Here is a 19,081-nt window from a genome sequence, read left to right on the forward strand (position 1 = left end):
AGGCTGTCCAATAACAGATCGGCAATGGCGTTACGTAAGCAGACTTTGACCAATGGCAAAGAAGCTGCTGTTGCCCAAGTGATGCTGGTCAACCTGCACTCTCCGTACATAGTTTCTGCTAAGAGCGTTCAGCTGTAATGCCCTGATAATATATTCTGATAAACATGTTGACAGTTTTTCATTTAAACTTACCTAAAATCATCATTTTGAAAAAGTATGCGGGGTAGCAGGCTTTATTATTGATATTAAGGGTAGAAGTACCCAGGTGATACACCTGGAACCAAACAGACCTTAAAACAGACCTACTTTTCTTTTTCAAAATAAAGGTCATGCATTTATGTTTCTACTAAACAAAGGCTATAAGTAACGAAATATTAACATAATTAATATTAAGATTAAGAATAGTAAGTGTTGCCTATAGCAAAATACTTCCTAATAACTCTGTATTTTATAAAGGTGTTAGTATTTTAACCTGTCTAGCACACATCAGGGTTGTGTTCATTCTTTCTGCAGCTACACACAGATCCAGATTCATTTCTTTCATGGTCTTATTTTTAAAATGATCCTCACTTTACATGTGCACCTAACATTTTTGTTGCTCTCCATTCAGCATTTTAATGCTGTAGCTGGTCACATGAAGTTTAAAAATGTTATATGCTATTGGTCTGATAAAGTCATTATATTTCATTAAGGTGTGATTCAGCGATTTATCAACCCAACACTGGAACTAGCAGGACACCAATGGCATTGGTTGGATTTCTTTTTTATTTATCAATGCAGCGCCTACATGCAGTTTGGTCAGTAATAGAACAAAATGTATTCTCTTTCAAGACAGTATGATAATACACTGAAATACTTTAATAGTTATTTATTATAATAATTTCTTTGTTTACACAACAGGGATTAATAGCAACATAAAAAATAAACAAAAATCAGCGGTATAAGTATCAGCTATCAGACAACGTACAAAACATACATATTAGCCAACAATTTCACAATTCCAATATTTAAATGAGCATGAATCTGAATTGTAAGAAATAGTTTTTGTAATCCCAAATTTAGGAAGCTCATATGTGTTTCTGCCTTGGAATTAATTTTTGTGAAGTTATCATATAAATGTACTGGAGTAAAAAGGGAATTATTCTACTCTGAAATTTAAACTAAAAACACTCAAGTAAAATAAAAGTGCCTGAAATGATACAGAAAAGAAGTAATTGAGTAAATGCCTCTAGTTACTTTTCAATGCATGTACTGCATCATATATATGTCAATAACTTAAGATGACAATTATTCATACAATGCAATGTGCTACAGAGTCATTCATTTAAAACTGTTTGTCAATATTTATTGCACTTTGATTACATTACAATAATGGTTAAAGCACATCATTATGAGTGACATTCATTGTACTCTGGCCGTGTCATATTCCCTCTGTAGCAAAGGAGTGCGATGAAACTCATGTAATAAATATAGTATAAATGTGAGGTGTGGAAAAAGACTAAAAGTATGCACAAACATTACGTATGTTAAGATACTGAGAGTTAGGAATGCTTTATGTTACACAACACACCTAAAAAACAGTGTATATGTTTTTTGTCTGACTCAGAAAGAAATTATTGGTTGTGTTTTATTAAAAAATAAACATAAATAAATAAAAGCATTTGTTTGTAAACCAACATATGATCCTGCCTGTAGAGCTTGCATAAGGCACCTTGATCTGCTCGGCATTGCTTCATTGGTTCAAAGGTTTAATCCTAAACTCTTAATATAGTTTAATTGTTTGTGTTATATGTTATTAAAGAATGTATTTTTATTTATTTATTTATTTTATTATTTGTATGTAATTCTAGGACACATTGCTTTACCAGGTACCTAGTCTGGGCAGTCAGACATTTACAGGTCATCATATCAAAAATGTATTTTTGTAACATAGCCACATTTTACAAGATTAAAAACTTTAATGACTCTTTTTAAAAATTTGTATGCTTTTTGGTGCATTTACTATACATTTTATACTATTTTTTACAGTCAACAGTCTTAGAACAACAGTCCCAAAGTCCTCTCTTGACAGCACTTCTATATCTCTGGCAGGAGCTAGAAATGAAAGCTGCTTTTATATCATATCAGTTTGCGCAGATGACTCATTCTGGAAGAAAGATGAAGTAAGTTTCTACAACAACTGTACAAATGGATAATTGTACAGAGACAAGACTCATGTTTGACAGTAAACTGACATCTCTGTAATTAAGCAACTGCAAGAGTTTGACTCGAAGACACTATCATCGACATCAACTCAACCAAAACCAAGATATACAAGGTTGTTGCACTGTGTTCACTAGATAGGTTTATATTACTCCATAGCTAACGTTTTTGGGATCTGTCACATGACTTCATTTCATATTCAGTTTTGAAGTTTTGACAGACGCCTCCAAAAAGTAACAAACTCCAGGGATGTCGTCTGGAAAGTTGGCCGGAAGCTCCTGTCTGCTCCTGGGAACAAACACGAACTCTGGGCGACCCTTCAGCAATCTGGGACAAAGAGCGCACAGATAAAAGATGGATCTCAAAACAACGTGGCGAATTATTTGACACAAGAGGAAACACAGTGCTCATCCAAATGTTAAGTTTCCTGTCAAGAGCACTTTGGGTTTTTTGTTATCTGCAACAACCACTTGTGGAAACAAATTATACTGTGCAGAAAGAGAGGTATGCAATTTTATTTGGGGGGTTCTGCCTGAATAGGTTTACTTTGAACAGTTATTGTTCTGTTCTGAAAGGCTTTTCTTTAGTTCCAGTAATAGCTAGTCTGCTCTGATTGGTCAGTCTGTCTCATAAAAATGAGGCAGTGGTCACCTTTCATAAGTCTATAAGTAGCAGCGTGGCCCCGTAAGAGCTGCCAGCTAGGTAGCAAGTCAGTCTTTTTATTTGTGGGTCTGTCTGTAGGGGGTAATTGTCATTGTGTTACCTGACAATGTAGATAAGTCACAGCAGAACTGTCTGGATGATAAACAGGACACTTCAAGCAGTTAAAGGGTAGCATTTTCAATGGGAGATTATATCTCCTTTTGGGATGGACTAACTTGAACCTGCAAAGCTTTTCAGATTATATGTTTTGAGACAGTGACATGTGACTATGAGCTACTTTTCTTGTTCCCAAGTTGCAGAGTTATATCACCTGTGGGTTGTGGGGCTGATGTTGATTTTTCTAGGTTGGCTGCATGATTCAAACTTGTTGGCCAATGTGACATTGTTCCCAAAAAGGCAGTAGCGAGGCATCTTAACCCCAACTACACCAGCAAGTACTGAACCGGTGTGGAGGCCGATACGCATCTAGGAAGAAAATGAGATGTTTTAGTTCAAGTTTCAGCTTGTCTTGCCTTACACATGCACGCAGTCGTGTGCACGATGACACCCATTCCTGCCTTCATTCTCATGCTGCCATACTCATCACCTATGGTGAAAGTAACATCTGAATACAGTAACAAATGCAGAGACCTGCCAAGAAACCGATGTAATTTTAATTTTGGGAAAAGTGAGATTTACAAATATTGGTGTGTGTGTGTATATATATATATATATATATATATATATATATATATATATATATATATATATATATATATATATATATATATATATATATATATATATATATATATAATTTTTTATTTATTTTTTAATTTTTTAATTTTTTTTTATATTTTCATATATTAGAAACAAAATCTAATTCCTCAGCATAACATTTTCTCAATATTGTATGGGTATAATTTTGCTACAGAATAACGTTTTGGTGTTTTCAGAGGGATGAAAACCTTCCCAAGTAACCACTGAGGAAACATCCAGAATGGCATTTCTGGCATTCGTGGAAGTTAATGACATGACTTTGCACATATTTGGTTTGGCTGATTCTGACAGCTGTTAGGCCAATTAGGACTTTTTAAGGCAAAAACACCACATAGTTTTATCATCATCAGACATGCATGATTACATATCAGAGTATTTAGTCAAATATCTAAGACAGTTCACTTTTATGAATACAATTCTTTCTGTGTAATAAATTCTGTGCTGTAATGTGCTGCGCAGTTTGTAACATCTTATGAAGAGTACAAATTAAGTAATGTTTAACTTATTTTATTTCTGACATTTAATACATAAATTAATGCAGAATGAATCTTGAATCAATGCCATTCGATCAAGATATGTATCTATTTAGGTTTTTAGTTCAAGGTCAATAGAGCTAATCAGTTAAGGATGAATAATTCACAGTTAATTCTTTCATAATTTAATATGCAACCAAATAGCTGAAATGTGAGGCTATTAAATTAATAATGCATTTACACACTATATAGAAATACATTACTCTGAATACACTTCTCTGTTATAGAAATCAAGCTAGCTTCATACATAAACTTCTTCTGTAGAGTGCGTGAATCAGCATTTCTTAACAGAAGATAAGTTTTGTGTGAACTGCTACTAAGAGCAACCAGCAGTCAAGAGAGACACAGAGACACACAATTAAATCATCCTGAGTCAGATGTTGGTGAAACATTATGATTTGTACTCTGATTAGATAGTGTCACCTAATTATTAAAGATGTTACACTCTGCTTTTGTGATTCACATTCTTGTTTTGATAGGTTAGACTCATGTTGAAAAAACCCCAAAATTGTCTGACTCACTGATACAGTGACAGTAGTGGCTGTCAACGTCATCGTTCGTTAATTGTGCCAAGTTCTCTGCAGATAAGGACAATAACTGGAAAGCCACCAATAATAGTGACAACAGTTTAAAGTGCAGGAAGCCATTAAAGCGTTACTTATTGTGTGAAATCATTATCTGCTTTATATTCAAATTATAATAAACAACATTTTGTAACAACAACAATGTAGTGATAGTTCTCTTTTTCTTGTTCTTAAAACTCTCCAAATAAAAACACTCGGACACTGTTGGAAGTTACATAATCTGACTGAATAAAGAATTGTACAGTAATTAGTGCTTGGCCCTCACCTGTATTGGTTCTCCCGTTGGCGTCATAACTCCATTTGAAAGCTCCATCATCTTTAAAGCCATGAGTGCAATTTGAACAGCATGAGTGTCACTCTCCCTGTGCAAGCCACCAGCTACACAGTATGCATCACCAATGGTCTCCACCTGAATAAAGCGGAAGATTGTTAAAATTATTTCTACAAAGACAAATATAAAACGGCATACATTGTTTCAGGAGCTTTTTATGTCTTCTCCTACTCAATGTCAAGGGCTTTATTGCTGCATTTAAAGTGGCACACCACGTTTAAGCTATGAGCCGTGACATTGGTGCATATTAATATTGTAGCAGTAGCAGTGTGTGTGTGTGTGTGTGTGTGTGTGCACGCGCGCGTGTGTGCGTGTGTGTTTATCTATGTGTAAGCAGGCACGTTTTGTTAAAGCAATAGTTATGTGATAGCTGTGAATGTGTTTAGGTGTGTAGTTTTAAACTTTAAAGATGTGTGTGGTCTGACACATGAACAATGGGTTAGACGTAGCAGAAGTAGCCCACCCTTACTTTACTCATCAGTCCTTTATTTTCATTTCCAAAGCATTAGTAAGTCTTCCAATATGAGCTATCTTCATCTGATATATAAATGTGATATTCTTGAAGCTTGGTTAATGATGTTGTGGCTGGTGTGATCACATGAAAATATGGACCCTATGTGTTTTTTTAATCTGAGACTATGATATTTAACTGTTAAGAATACATTTGACATGAAGGGAACGAACCTTAGACAGAGTGATAAATGTAAAGTGGATATTCACCAAACAGTCTGCAACAATTTGCCTCCATCGTGCAGCAGAAGACAAGTAAGTGTAATAAAACTTAAACTGTAATACTGTAGTACTTTATTAAAAAGTCAATCTTTTTTCCCCTTTCTTCTTCTATTCTGTGCAAATCTGAACTGGAGAGCACTCAGCTGCTATGTGGCTGGAACAAAGTAAAACTATTTTTAGGCTCACACATGTGGAGTGGAAACAGGGTCCTCAAGGAACCTCTGACTTCCTAGCGTTTTACGAGATATTTGTCAAACGCGCTCCTCTCTCTGTTATGCTTCCACGACAGTTTGATTACATTATCCAGCCTCCCTGCAGATTAGCAGCCTATGCAAGACACTTGGCTAGCTGGTTGAGTTACAGTCCTTTGTACACAAAATGGTATTACTTTGTTCAAAATGTTGTGAAAGCATTTAATGCATTTGTAACCTCCTATTCATATATATATACACATATATTTATATATAAATGTATGTATATTATACTTGTCCTGGTGGCCCGGGATGTTGCAGAAAGAGCTTCAGCAGGCTCTTCTTCTACCAAATGGGTTACAGGGGCAGTTCTTTGTCCATGAGTTTTGTGTGTATAGTATGTGTATATTATTTTAGTGTATAATTATATCTAAGTTATTCAAGCTGCAGGCACGGCTGTGTGGTCATGCGGGACACACAGGTAATGTCCACCTTAATTTACGTGGGAGTTAAGAAAAGGATTTTAATGATTTACAAAAGACAGAAACGGAGTACTTACAACTGACTTGCACACTTACATTCCTAGCAAGATCGAGTGTACTTACATAAAAATTAATGAACCAACAAATGTATTAATAAAATAACGATTGTTGTTGTGGCTATTCATAAAGAAAGAAGTCACCTATCTATAAGTCTGAAATTTTTGCCAGCAAAATGACTTTCTAATAAACTGCAAAAATCCTAGGATGTTCAATCTTGATGTTGAGTCTTGCTTAATGTTGTACCATGTCACTTACTGTTCCATAACAAATTTGAAAGCTTGACAATGATCCAGCATTGTTAACACCTGAGTGGTTTCCCAACATTTGTGCAGTGTAGACATGAAAGCATGTGTGAATGTTCACTGTAAAAAATAAAAAAAATAAAAAAAAGCTCAGCTCAGCAATATATATTAACCTACCTTATACACATCAAGCTCTCCACATTGGTGGTCAAACCTGGTGTATAGCTCATTGAGCATGGTGATCACTTGCATGGGCGTACAGATTGAGCAAACAGCCGTGAAGCCCACAATATCAGAGAAGAGCATCGTAACATGGTCAAACTTCTTGGCTTGGACGGTTTCACCCTGCCACAGCTGCTGTGCCACAGTGCCGGGAAAGATCGAGAAGAGGAGATCCACTGTTTTCTTCTTTTCCTCCTCCAGAGCTTGATGTGCATGCTCCAAGGCTGCCTTGGCCTTCCCCAACCGCTTCTTCAAACCATCCTGTGCTTTGGCCTGCTCGCCAACCAGGACTACATCACGGAGAGCGTTATGAATAGGGATGTCTGACAGATAGAGGCCGCGACCTGTCAGCTCCTCCAGCTTGTCCACGCATGGCGATCCCAAGAACAAGATGGCGTTTGACTCTGAAACGTAAATCATCTGACCTTTAAGGTCCATGTGCTAAAAGGAAAAGGAAAATGATGAGAAACATTTAGAAATTTTTAACAAAATTGTTATTAAAAGCTATGAGATCCTTACAGCTCAAATATTCTGTGCATTTGTACTGTAGGATGCCTTTTTTTCTTTTTAAAAAAAAGTACATACATATATATATATATATATATATATATATATATATATATATATATATATATATATATATGCTGTGGGGGGTGTTTTTATCCATGGAAGCAGTTTTTTCAAATGTATACACAATTAATTCCCTCAAGAGATGTAAATATTCCAGTAAAATAAAATGACAGCTGCATACAGCTGCAATTAGCCACAGTTTTAAACAAAGCTGAAAGATTTATTTATGTAGGGAATGTAAGCCGGTCAATTGGTCAATCTGTCTCACAGTCAAGACTTCAAGAGATAAAAATGTGGGTTGTTTAAATAAAAACCGTTGCAAGCCTTTGGTTTGTGTGTTTTTGTTTGTTTGCCTTTGAAGAGATCTGACATCGTCTTCTCAACAATTTTCCGATTTCATTCATTTTGTCTGAAAATAGCTAAAATTTTTGACAGCTTATTCTTTATTTTTCATAGACAGACAGCTTTCGCAACAATGACACTGAATGCTTTTGATTTCTCATGTTTATATTCTCTCTACTATAAATTATTAAATATTTGTTAGAATAAATGAACATGAAAATTTGATTTGTGGAGCCATAGGAGTGGGCCGTTTTTCCTTTTTTTAACGTATCAGATAATTCAAGTTATGTTAATGTGCTATCTCTGCTGACTGGAATATAAGTATCAAATTGCTGACCCAAGATGCAAGAGACTGTGAAACTTGCTGGCTCGCCCATTTGCTGATTTCTACCTGTTTTAATTGGACCCTGTTCACTAGCTGTAAATCTACCACTGGAGGACAAGTGCCACATGGTATTAAGTGGAAGCATCTTTGAATAAGTTTCATTATAGCATGCAACATTTACTCGCCAGTACCTCTCATTGCAACTGATGGCTGTGCACCCTTACAAAAATAGCATGAGCATGGCTGTGGCTTTGATGGATAAAATGGTTTGACATTTCCTTCTGATCTCCACTGGGGGTATAATGTTGATCTCTACCTCAGGCCGAGTGCACCCAAGTACACCACTAATAAGCTACGATGCTTATAAGCAGCCCATTTTCCCCCTCTTCTACCCAAGTTCCTTAAACATGTAGGTGATGATGGGAAAATGTTTTCAGCCTCTCTAGTCTCTCTAGTCACTTTTCAAGGAATTTCACAGATGTATCAACGTACCTTTCCTGTGTTATCTGTGGTGGCAACTCCATGCTTTATCCGAATGATAAACTGTGCATTTAGCATAGTGAGGATACCCTGAAAGGTACATTTGATCTGGGGGGACACAATAGAGAAGTGGTCTTGGAAGGTACTAAACCGTCTGAGTCCATCCTTCCTGATCAGTCTTTTCCTGAGCCCGTGTCCTACTTGCACCAGAACCAGATCCTGGTCAAGTATCAGATGGAAAGGGAAGATAGTGGAAAAGAGAGAGGTAGGAAGGGTCCCAGCTGAGGTAGCCCGCAACGGACTGGGGCTCAGATTTTTTGTATCTTTAACTACAACTGTGTACAGGAGGCTGGGCTGTGGACTGGATTGCAAGATGGTGTCTCTGCCATGTTGGAGGTCCATCACCACATCCACAGTGGTGTTGTACAACAGGCGGGCAGCAGCTTTGATGACTCCTGGGAAAAAGAGCTCAGTGGTGGTGCAAGGGTTGAAGAAATAGACAGTAAGCAGGCCCGGATCTTTGTCTAAGCAGAGTACCGAAGGTTCGTTTACACAATCTCGTCTATCCGGGTTGGGCAGCATGCTGCTCTGTTTCAACAAGACATTGAAGCTGTTGAGGAAGTCGTGGAGCGCTCCCCCCACCACCGTCAAAATGTGGCTGTCCTCTTCGTAACACATATTAAAAATCTCCTCACCAAGAGCAATTTTCAAAGCTTCTATCGGGATTCCTGTTAGATACATGAAGAGGATAGGGATCTAATTCACAATCAGTGCTTAAAACCCCCCTAAAACATTAGCATGTTTTGGCCAATAAGATTCCGATTTGTCTTTACCTGTTTTGACAGAATGAATGTTCATCATCTCTAATAAATGCTCTGGTTCACTGCTACAGCTCTGGTGATGTGAACAGGAAATTGCTAGACTGGAAAGTCAACAAATATCAAAGTCAGACACACATTAAAAACACACTTTCAGTAGACAGTCACTGAGATACAGCAGACATCGGCTGGAATTGTCCACAAGATCATTTTAACCATTGATTTTCCTTTTCATCTGTCTGTAACATCCCAGACAAAATGGAAAATGTCTGCTATAACTTCCTAGGTGGCATTTTTCTATGTGCTTTTTTGTCTGAACAAACAGCCAAAGATTTTTTTTTCCATATTTATATTTCTATATCCACATATATGACATGTGACCACAAAGACTGCAAAACCTTGCATTTGAGAGGCTGCGGCAAGGTAACAATCGGTACACATGCATTAAAAATGAGGGAAAACATCACCAAAAATAGTTCCAAATTAATTTTCAGCTAATTGGTTAATACACTAATCGTTTTAGCTCCTCATCAGACCATGACCCTACTGTGAAAACTACGCATTAATGTCACTGCGCATGTGATATTTTCCATAGCAGTCTAATGTGCCCTTCATTTGGGAGGGTTTTCTCTTTTTCTCCAGGTATCCATAGCAGCCGGAGTCTGTGTCACAACTCCTTGTATCAGTCTAGTAGTGAGAGTGCCAGAAGATATTTTGTAACAAATCACACATCCCACCCTCACTATTTTTATCATGAGGAATACACGCTGTGGTGAAAGTTGTGGGCTAGACCTATAATTCACAGACTGCAGCTGATAGGATGAGCAGTGTTTTTATTGATGTGTTGGTGGCAGCTGAAATTAAAAACACCAGTTACCTTTCAGAGTCCCTGCTGTGATCTGATAGTGTCATCATTCGTTGGAGGGCAGTGTGCAGCCTTTGAAACTGTATCACAGAGTGCCCAAAGCAAGTTAAAGGTCAGCGTCTGGGAATACTTAAACGTCAATTACAGAGGCTCTAATATTTATAGCATAAGATTTATCTGTTTCATTGTCTCAAGCGGACACAGGGGCATGGTGTCTGTGCTTTAAGGCAAAAATAAATAAATAAATAAATAAAAATAGATGCGATAAATGCAGTAATAGTTGTGTTTTTTCACAGGTCTAAGTAAAACACTGCAGAAGATACATGAGGTGAATAAGAAATGCATTTATAACTCACCTCGGGACATGCCAGTTTTCGGATGCTATCCCCAAGTGTATGCAGGTTAACTTTGGCTCTGCTTGTCTTCTTTCGAGGTACACCCTCACCTGTTTTTCCGTGCACGTCCTTGGAAACAGGCAATAAATCCGCCGTCTCAGTTGAGCGCTCCTCAAAGTCTCCGAGCTCATTATTTTTGGCGCTGGCAGAGAACGGACACTCTCCGGATATCTTCAGCTCTTTCAGCTTGGCGCAGAACATCTTCCCGGCTGTAACCTCCTGGCGCTTCTCTCTTATCTAATTTCGGAGGGAGACAGTTGTGGACGAGCAGTTGTGGTCTCTGGGGGAAATTCCATCATCTGATGTGCTCATCGGGATACCTTCCTCCTCTCAACCCGACGATTCACATGATCAGCACCAAAGCCAGAGACCACATACAATATTTATTGAAAACAGCATGGGCAAATGATGGCAGGGAACTATCATTACCAAAAGCCAATGAGGAACTAGAGGGGGGCAAGAGCACTAAGCCAATCCATGCGCAAGTGGGGATGGTGTAGCCAAGCAACCTATCAGCAATGAGAAATTATTTCCAGACGACTCGTCGCATGCAAAAAAAATTTTTTCACTTTAGCCCGACAGGGAACCATCAAATAAAACTAGTAACGTATAAGGTTAACCACACTTCTGTTATATCCCCGCTCTGCGCTGAAAGGTGTTCATTTTACATTTATTATCTTATTTGGCATTACAAATCTCGCATGGCTTACTCTAATAATGTATTTGTCACTCATGTTATCTGCACATGTTTAATTCATTCCAGAATCTCACCAGTATTTCCTGTACGAACGATCAGCTGTACTGTAATTATGAGAAAGATCAGGCCAATGCAGCCAATTGTCCTGTCTTTTCAAACCAACGACTTAAGCCTTCCTAAGCGTTTTGTAACTTACAGCTGTTGGACAAATTAATTGTTTGAATAACTTTCTATCCAACATAAAATTATAAATAAATAAGTCATGATCAGGATCAGCGCATTAAAGCTTTCCTCACCGAGAACACTTTCCAAAGCTTTCTTGTCAGATACATGAAGGGAATTGAAGTTTGATTCACGAACAGTGCTTTAAAAACATTTCTACATTTTGGGCAGTAAATTTCCGATTGATCTGTTTTGACAGAGTGAATGTCACTACTGCAACTCTTACAGGGTCTTAAGTCTTAAACAATTTGTGGTGCCGCAACTTGCAATCGTTACACAAACTATTGAACCAAAAGTTCATTTAAGCGGAAGACTGTATGAAAAGCAGTATTTCTACATGCTTTATGAGCAGCACAATGATTTAAAGATGGTCCCCAACTTGTTTAACTCACACCCATGCCTATACACGTTTTATAAAGCTGTACAGATAACTTAACTGATGCCATTGCATCCAGTTTGGCTGAAAGGGACTAATGTTAAAAACAAGTGAGTCCTCCTCATCTCTGCTCGAGGCTACATCAACCACAGATAACTCAAGGGTTTCATGAAGCAGCTGTCTAACAGTGGCACATTTACAAAAACACAAATGTGCTTCAGTCTTGTAAATATATGAAGTCTGAGCAACATGAGATCACATTTCCACAGAAGATGTTACCCTGTGTGAGTTGAATTAGGTCTGTTCTACTGAAGGTCGGGGAAAGGCGCAGAAAGGATTGGACATGTTAGATGATCATTTATAAAAAAAAATTGTGGAAAAAAATAGATTTTGTTGGCTATGACAAGGCTAAACTCGTGCTTGTTGGCCATGTTTGGTCTGAAAAGCAAGCAATTTCACTACAACACCATAAATCAATTTCGAGAGTTTAAATAATGAATAGTATTGTCACATGGGACTTTTCTTGTTTCTCACAGGGACTCTCTCTTATATAACCCTGATCTTCTTTTAAGGTCAAGACCAAAGATGTTGCTACCATATAAAACAAAAGGTTTATAGGTTAGAGATTAAAGGAGGAACCCTTTCATCAGGCCCCAGGGTGGGCGCCCCACTAGAGTAATTAATTTAACAGTTCAACCTAAGGGGGGGGGGGGGGGGGGGGGGGAGAAATTTTAAAAAAAAGCTACTCATTTAAAATGTGCAAGTTATGTTACATGTGACAGTTTCATGGTACTTTAACTGAAATGACAAGAGCATGGATGCTCTGAAGGAAGGCTAAAGTTAGTGATACAGGCAGATAGTGGCTTATTAGCTACATCTGGCCATGCAGTAAAATAAATAAATAAAATAAATAAAAATAAAAATAAATTCAGTGAAAGTCAATGAATTTTAAGATGATTTTAACTAACCTGAAAGCAGCTTCAGTGCAAATCAGTGCCATTAATACCACTGGACAATCACTTTTACTGATGTTTTAGGCTTTACTGCCACTGAAGTTGACAGATTTGAGTATGTTCCTCTTTATCTATTGCATATTTGGTATACTTAATGCACTTTGTGGATTTTTGCTATGTGTATAGGTGTCTCTTAATCTCAAGAATCGCAGTATCATGCTTGTGTAAAGGTTAAATAATATTAATACCAAATAAAGTCAATCTGTTTAACGTTGTAGCATCTACTACCAGTCAATACAGAAAGGTGCTAATGAATAGAAATATCATTATTTGCCTTTTTAAAATAAATCAATTGACTTTAGTTATTTTACACAAACAAAATCACAATATGAAATGCAGAAAAATAGAATAAATATTTATTAAAAAAAAAAATTAAAATATATTAAATCAATACTCCGAAGTTAATTAAAGTTATGTTCTTCATATAAAAGAAAATGGAAAGTGGAATAATCCAGGTTTCAGTCTGTAATCATGATTAGTCATGGGGAGGAGCCATGAGTTTGACGGCCACAGGTGGGAATGATTTCTTTTACTGAACGTGCTCCTGTAGTCGTAAAAAAAAAATCACCCAATCTTGGTCATGAATACAACAAAACCTGTCATTTAACACAGACCCAAACATTGATTGTGAATTTATTCACGAATGAGATAAAACATTTTGAAACCACACAGTCCTAACTGTGCAGACTATCTTTAAAACTACTGTAGGTGTTGGTCTCTTGGTGCTGTAATGTACACTTCTTAAGAATGATGGCTTTCTGACCCTTTCGACCCCTATAGATATGATTTAAGAAAGAGAACCAAATCTTTTAATTACATTTGGAGTTTCTAAAGACTTTCAATGACTTTTAACTTAAAATTATTGCACCCAGTTGTGGGGTTCTGATGAATAAGCCTCCTGAGCCACAAGACTCAGGATGTGGCTCATTTCCTAATTTTGTTTTGGTTTGTTTTATCCCAAGCTCCTCCATCTTCATGATGAAGATATTTTGGGAAAGACTTTTTGTTAAAGTTGCTGTTGTTAAAGCTTGTTGTGTAAAACTGCTTTGAGGTGAGTAAAACCACTCCATTCAAAGGCTGGCTCACAAAAGTTAGCTAACATTTCAAACACTCCCCCCCCCCCCCCCCTTTCAAGCAAATTTACTTAAAAGCAGCTCTAATGGAGACCAATTGAATAATATTTTTAACATGTAGCAGCGTTTGTGTGATTTTTTTTTCAGACATTTTTAGCTTGAAACAAGATCATGCTTTACAACAAGTCCAGAGCAACGACTTCTAATTCACTTTAAGTTAATAATATAGCCTCTATCACAGCTATCCAGCCAGTGACTTGCTCGTTTGCATTTGCCTCTCGGAGCACTGATATGGGGTTGGAGGGCAATATCTTGAAGCAGATCTTTTTCCCCAGGTCTTAGTGACCCATCTGCTACCTCAGAGGTAACAGCTGCTGCTGCCTCTCACCAGGACCCAGTGGAGAGAGCACCAGCTGCGCTGGCATGAACAAACATCTTTGTCATGACTGGCTGAAAAGTTTCAGTGTTAATCTCGGCTTTGTTTTACTCTGTGTCTTATCAGTGTGTTCTTTCAGAGGAGCCATGTTTGCACTGAGGGAGTAACCACCAGGTTTCAACACATCTTTCAGATAAAATGAGAAGTGCTGACTGACACAGCAGGCAGGTCTGTTTCTCGCTCTGTTTGTTCTCAAGTAACACCTTGGCGACAGGGGAAAGTGGAAAATGGTTCTCCGTCTAAGTGCAGTTGTTATGATTAAGGATCCAAATTCAGAGAAAGAAGAGGTGCTAATAAGAGATGACATGATATCTTCAACATCTCATTCATCCTCTCAATGATCACAGGACTGAACCGAGATTGATCTCACAGCTACTTCTGGTTGTCTGTGCTAGAAATTTGAGGAAGGTGGAGAGAGAGCTCATGCAGAGCTCTATGATGTCATTAGGATATCAGTTAATAGAATAAAATAAAATACCTAGAAGAGGTTGGAAAAAGAGGGAAGAAAGTCCAGCTCCTCCATTCTGTGGAATCTGGTTTCCGTGCATGAAATCCTCCAATATTTCCATCTATGGCTACACCGTTAAAGCCTGAAGTCATAGAAGTGGAAATAAGAAACATTTTATCAGCAAACTGTAATAGCAGCAAATGTGAAAGCCATTAGGCAGAATAATTACATTTCAGCCTTACTGCATATTGAAGCCCAGCTGATTATTGGTAAGCCAGTATTTACACCAGATATTAGCTATTTGCTCATGTATCAGTATAATTTATAACAGGGAATAAATGAAAAATTCTAAAGAGTAAAGAAGAGATGGGAGAAACACCCTTCAACCATATTATAAGAGTTGATGCTACACAGTTTGTCCACAAGAGGGCACTCTGCAGCATCCTTTTTGGGAACAGCCATGTTTGGAGACATAAACATAACATCCAGCTGATCCAAGTACATTCAGGCAAAGCATAAATATAGAGAAATCTGTAAAGGGAAATCCATTTATGTGACTGAATGAATAAGCTAATATACTGGAATATTCTACTGATAAATTGTGTTTTATTTTATTATTGGCCTCATTATGTTGACAAGTTAAACAAATATCATAATTTCTGGGACACAGCATGAAGTGGAAATCCATAAATATAATATTTGTGATTAAATTATTTATATATATGTACTTTTTTTTTAATGCAGCATAAGGAACAGAAAAGTATGCTTTCCTTTTCCTCGTCTGTTGCCTGCCTCTATTCGTCCCTCAGATGGTGCCCTGTGGTGAGCCTCTTAGTGTTGAGGAATGACTAGGACCAGTGTGCAGACCTCATGCCTCAATAGGAGACCAATCAAGTGAAGCTAAGCTCATTTGATATCCTGCAGCAAAAGGAGGTTTTCATGCAATGCTCTCTTCTACTTGTTGTTTTTAATTACCCCTGGCATTCCCTAACATTTGTAGGAAAGCCAATAAGATATAATATTCTTTATAACTGTTTGGACTTTAGTTCCATGCAGGTGACAAATGTTTGAGAGCAGAGTGAAACTGCAATGCTCAAATTATTTCTGACATTATCTGATGGCATTTGGGAAAGAAACTCAAATAGTGGCTTTAATGGCTGGATAATCTAAAGGCAGGCAGGAAAATGTAATTATAGTTACATAAAGTATTTACTGTATACTGCTTACATTGCCTGATATAGACAAATTAGAAGATTTTCATGAACTAGATTAATCTTTCAGCTCTGAGAGAGCACACAGATGCCAAAAGCTACTTCTTTCATCTGTGAGACCTCTGAGCATAACATGATCCAGATGTTTCTCTTCTTGACATTACTTGAAAAAAAGTATCTTGTGAGGCTTTAAGATTACTTAAAGTATTTTTTCTAAAGTGGGCCTTAAAATAACTACCAAGTTCTCATAGAAGCACTGAAACATGAGATTCTTGCGGTAATCATTCCTCTTGTTCAAAGTGGTCATTAAAACCTCCCTAATCTACGTTCAGTGGCTATTTGGTACAAGTGATTCCAACATTAATCTGAAGCTAGTGGATGTTTTACAATTGTTTTGTTTTGTTTTTTTATCATATAACATCAATTTTCCACTCTGTCGTTGCTCACATAGGTGTGCAAGACAGATTTGCGCTTCTATTTTGTAAAAATGTAGCTTTGAACCTTCATGGCTTGTCTACAATCACCAGCCACTCGGCAAAAGGAGCAAGAAAATAATCACACTGCTGATACTGAAATGCTTTTATATAACTCTCATTAGAAAGCCAAAATGGGCTACCCTGAAAATAGTTATATGTTTCATCACAGCTGCACAAAAATTCTTTATATATATTGAAGTTGGGGTTTTTTGTTTTGTTTTTTACATCCCAGCACATCTGCCACTTTTCACATAAATAAAAGGCTCCAAAGATAAACTCTGCCTATGGACATATGATGAATGTGCATTTGTAATGTGAGTTCTTGCCATATAATCATTCCTCGCTCACACTCTAATATTTATAGCATATAACTGAAAAGATCTTAATGCTCTGTTTATGATACAAAGGGAGATAGTTAATCTCATCACAAATCTTCCTCAGCACACTAAGTCCACGGGAACTCAAGAGTCATGACTTCACACTGTTACAATGCATGCTGCTGCTGCCGGACTCAGTTTGATAAGAGGGAACATCCTGGAGCAGATTGCCACATTTAGGCACAAAGAATTGTTTAATAATGTAGATACTTGGAGTACAATACTGTGGTAATGTTGTGTTCCAGCACTTTAGTGTATATATTGAAGAAATATTGAATATTCTATAAATGTTTTAGATAAAATAAATCTTAATATTAGACAAAGATAACATTTACAAAATGCAAAATGTTTTGTTCATTTAGAGAAAAAAGTTATCCAAACCTACCTGGCTCTGTGTGGAAAAAAGTCATTACTTTCTCTCTTCTTTGCAGAATTGTTTTATTTTGACCACACTGGAAGGTTTTCAAGCATAAATGGCCTGTTTAAGGTCCAGCACCATGTTTGACTGTCGGTGTGATGTTCGTTTTATGAAATGCTATTAATTTTATGCACATGTAACTCAAACCTTCCAAAAAGTTCAGCCTCTGTCTCGTCAGTGCACAGACTGTTTTCCAAAATGTCTTGGGGATCCTGAAAATATTGTTTTTTGGCAAATGTGAGTCGAGCCTTTGTGTTTCTTTTGGTCAGCAGAGTTTTCAGCTCTCACCATAAGTTCACTGGAATCCCAAAGAGTTACAATGGCTTTGAAAGTCTTCCCAGACCAATAGATGTGACTGATTTTGCTTCTCAGCTGTTTCTGTCATGATGTGCTGCCTTTAGAGATCTATTAGTCGACTTCACTCCGTCAGACAGGCTCTAACTAAGTAATTTCTTTAGTCAACAGTAACCAAAGTAACGTGAGTGTTGCTAGTGAAATTGAAATAAGTTAGGGGGCAAATACCTTTTCCCTACACTGCACCTGTTAGGTGTGTTTATTTTATTTTATCTGACACTCTGTTAGATTCAGACAACTGACTTTGCATGCGTGTACAAGAGGAACCATTTCATCTCTGTTTTCCAGTAATCCTAACAAACTTGATTTTATCCAGAGGCATTGTTAGGACAAAACATCAGTGACCTGAAACTGTCCTCATTTTCAACCCCACTTCCTGGCATGTGGTATTTGTGCTATTTGACTTTGACATAGCAGCTAAGAATAGCTAATACAATTTAAAATGGGGTGGAAAAGGTCTGTAATGGGAATATTTTTTCAGTAGATCCTCCTTTTTACAGATATTCTTGTAATTTATAATTCTTAGGCTGAAGAGTTGTCCTTTATATTTTATAAATCAGAGGGTGTAAATCTGATTTATCTGCAAGCCGAGCCTTGATGCTGATTTAATTTATTTGCCTTTGACTAGAAGAGCTTTGGCAGTGATGTTTGGAACAATTTATGACTTAAGCCTGCATAACAGCAACTTAAAATATCAAAAGCCTTGTCTACACTTACACTTCTGGCTTAACTCACATAGCTCTTATGAATATCCTGAGATAAACTGGCAATGCACCAAGAAACACATTTTAACCTTTTTTTGTGTGTGTCTGACTGTGAGCACTTACAGTGTTACAAAACACTTATTGTTGTTTTTAATACCCTCCTCCCCTGCACACACACACACACACACACACACAGTCACACACACCCATACAAAATAAATATCTCAACAAAATTAATAATAAGAAGAATATTGACACATTGTGTCAAATGTTGCATAAGAAGGGGAACATGGGCAGTGAAGCAAGACTAATTAGATGGAGTAAAGTGTGCATTAGAGACTAAGCACAAGATTTAGCGTTCTCTAAGGGAGGACTGAGGAGGATTATAAGTGCCTTTATTTACTTATTGGCTAATTTTACCCCAGATGTAGATAGACTAATGTTGGGTGTTGGTTTTTTAATTATTATTTTTTTGTAAAC

At 37.2% G+C, this 19,081-nt stretch overlaps 1 protein-coding gene across 1 annotated transcript; it reads right to left on the reverse strand.

Moving 5' to 3' along the window:
- Positions 1-2,243: 2,243 nt before the first annotated feature.
- Positions 2,244-11,155, reverse strand: gucy1a1 (guanylate cyclase 1 soluble subunit alpha 1). Its single transcript, XM_026171136.2, has 8 exons — positions 10,758-11,155; positions 10,414-10,481; positions 9,552-9,640; positions 8,731-9,446; positions 6,957-7,442; positions 5,007-5,150; positions 3,176-3,330; positions 2,244-2,529 (listed from the first exon to the last, which is right to left on the reverse strand). Exons 1-8 carry the CDS (start codon positions 10,995-10,997, stop codon positions 2,391-2,393), a joined length of 2,037 nt encoding a protein of 678 aa, XP_026026921.1. The 5' UTR covers positions 10,998-11,155; the 3' UTR covers positions 2,244-2,390.
- Positions 11,156-19,081: the final 7,926 nt, after the last annotated feature.

Source organism: Astatotilapia calliptera, chromosome 6, assembly GCF_964374335.1.
Source record: "Astatotilapia calliptera chromosome 6, fAstCal68.1, whole genome shotgun sequence".
NCBI classification, from domain to species: Eukaryota; Metazoa; Chordata; class Actinopteri; order Cichliformes; family Cichlidae; genus Astatotilapia; species Astatotilapia calliptera.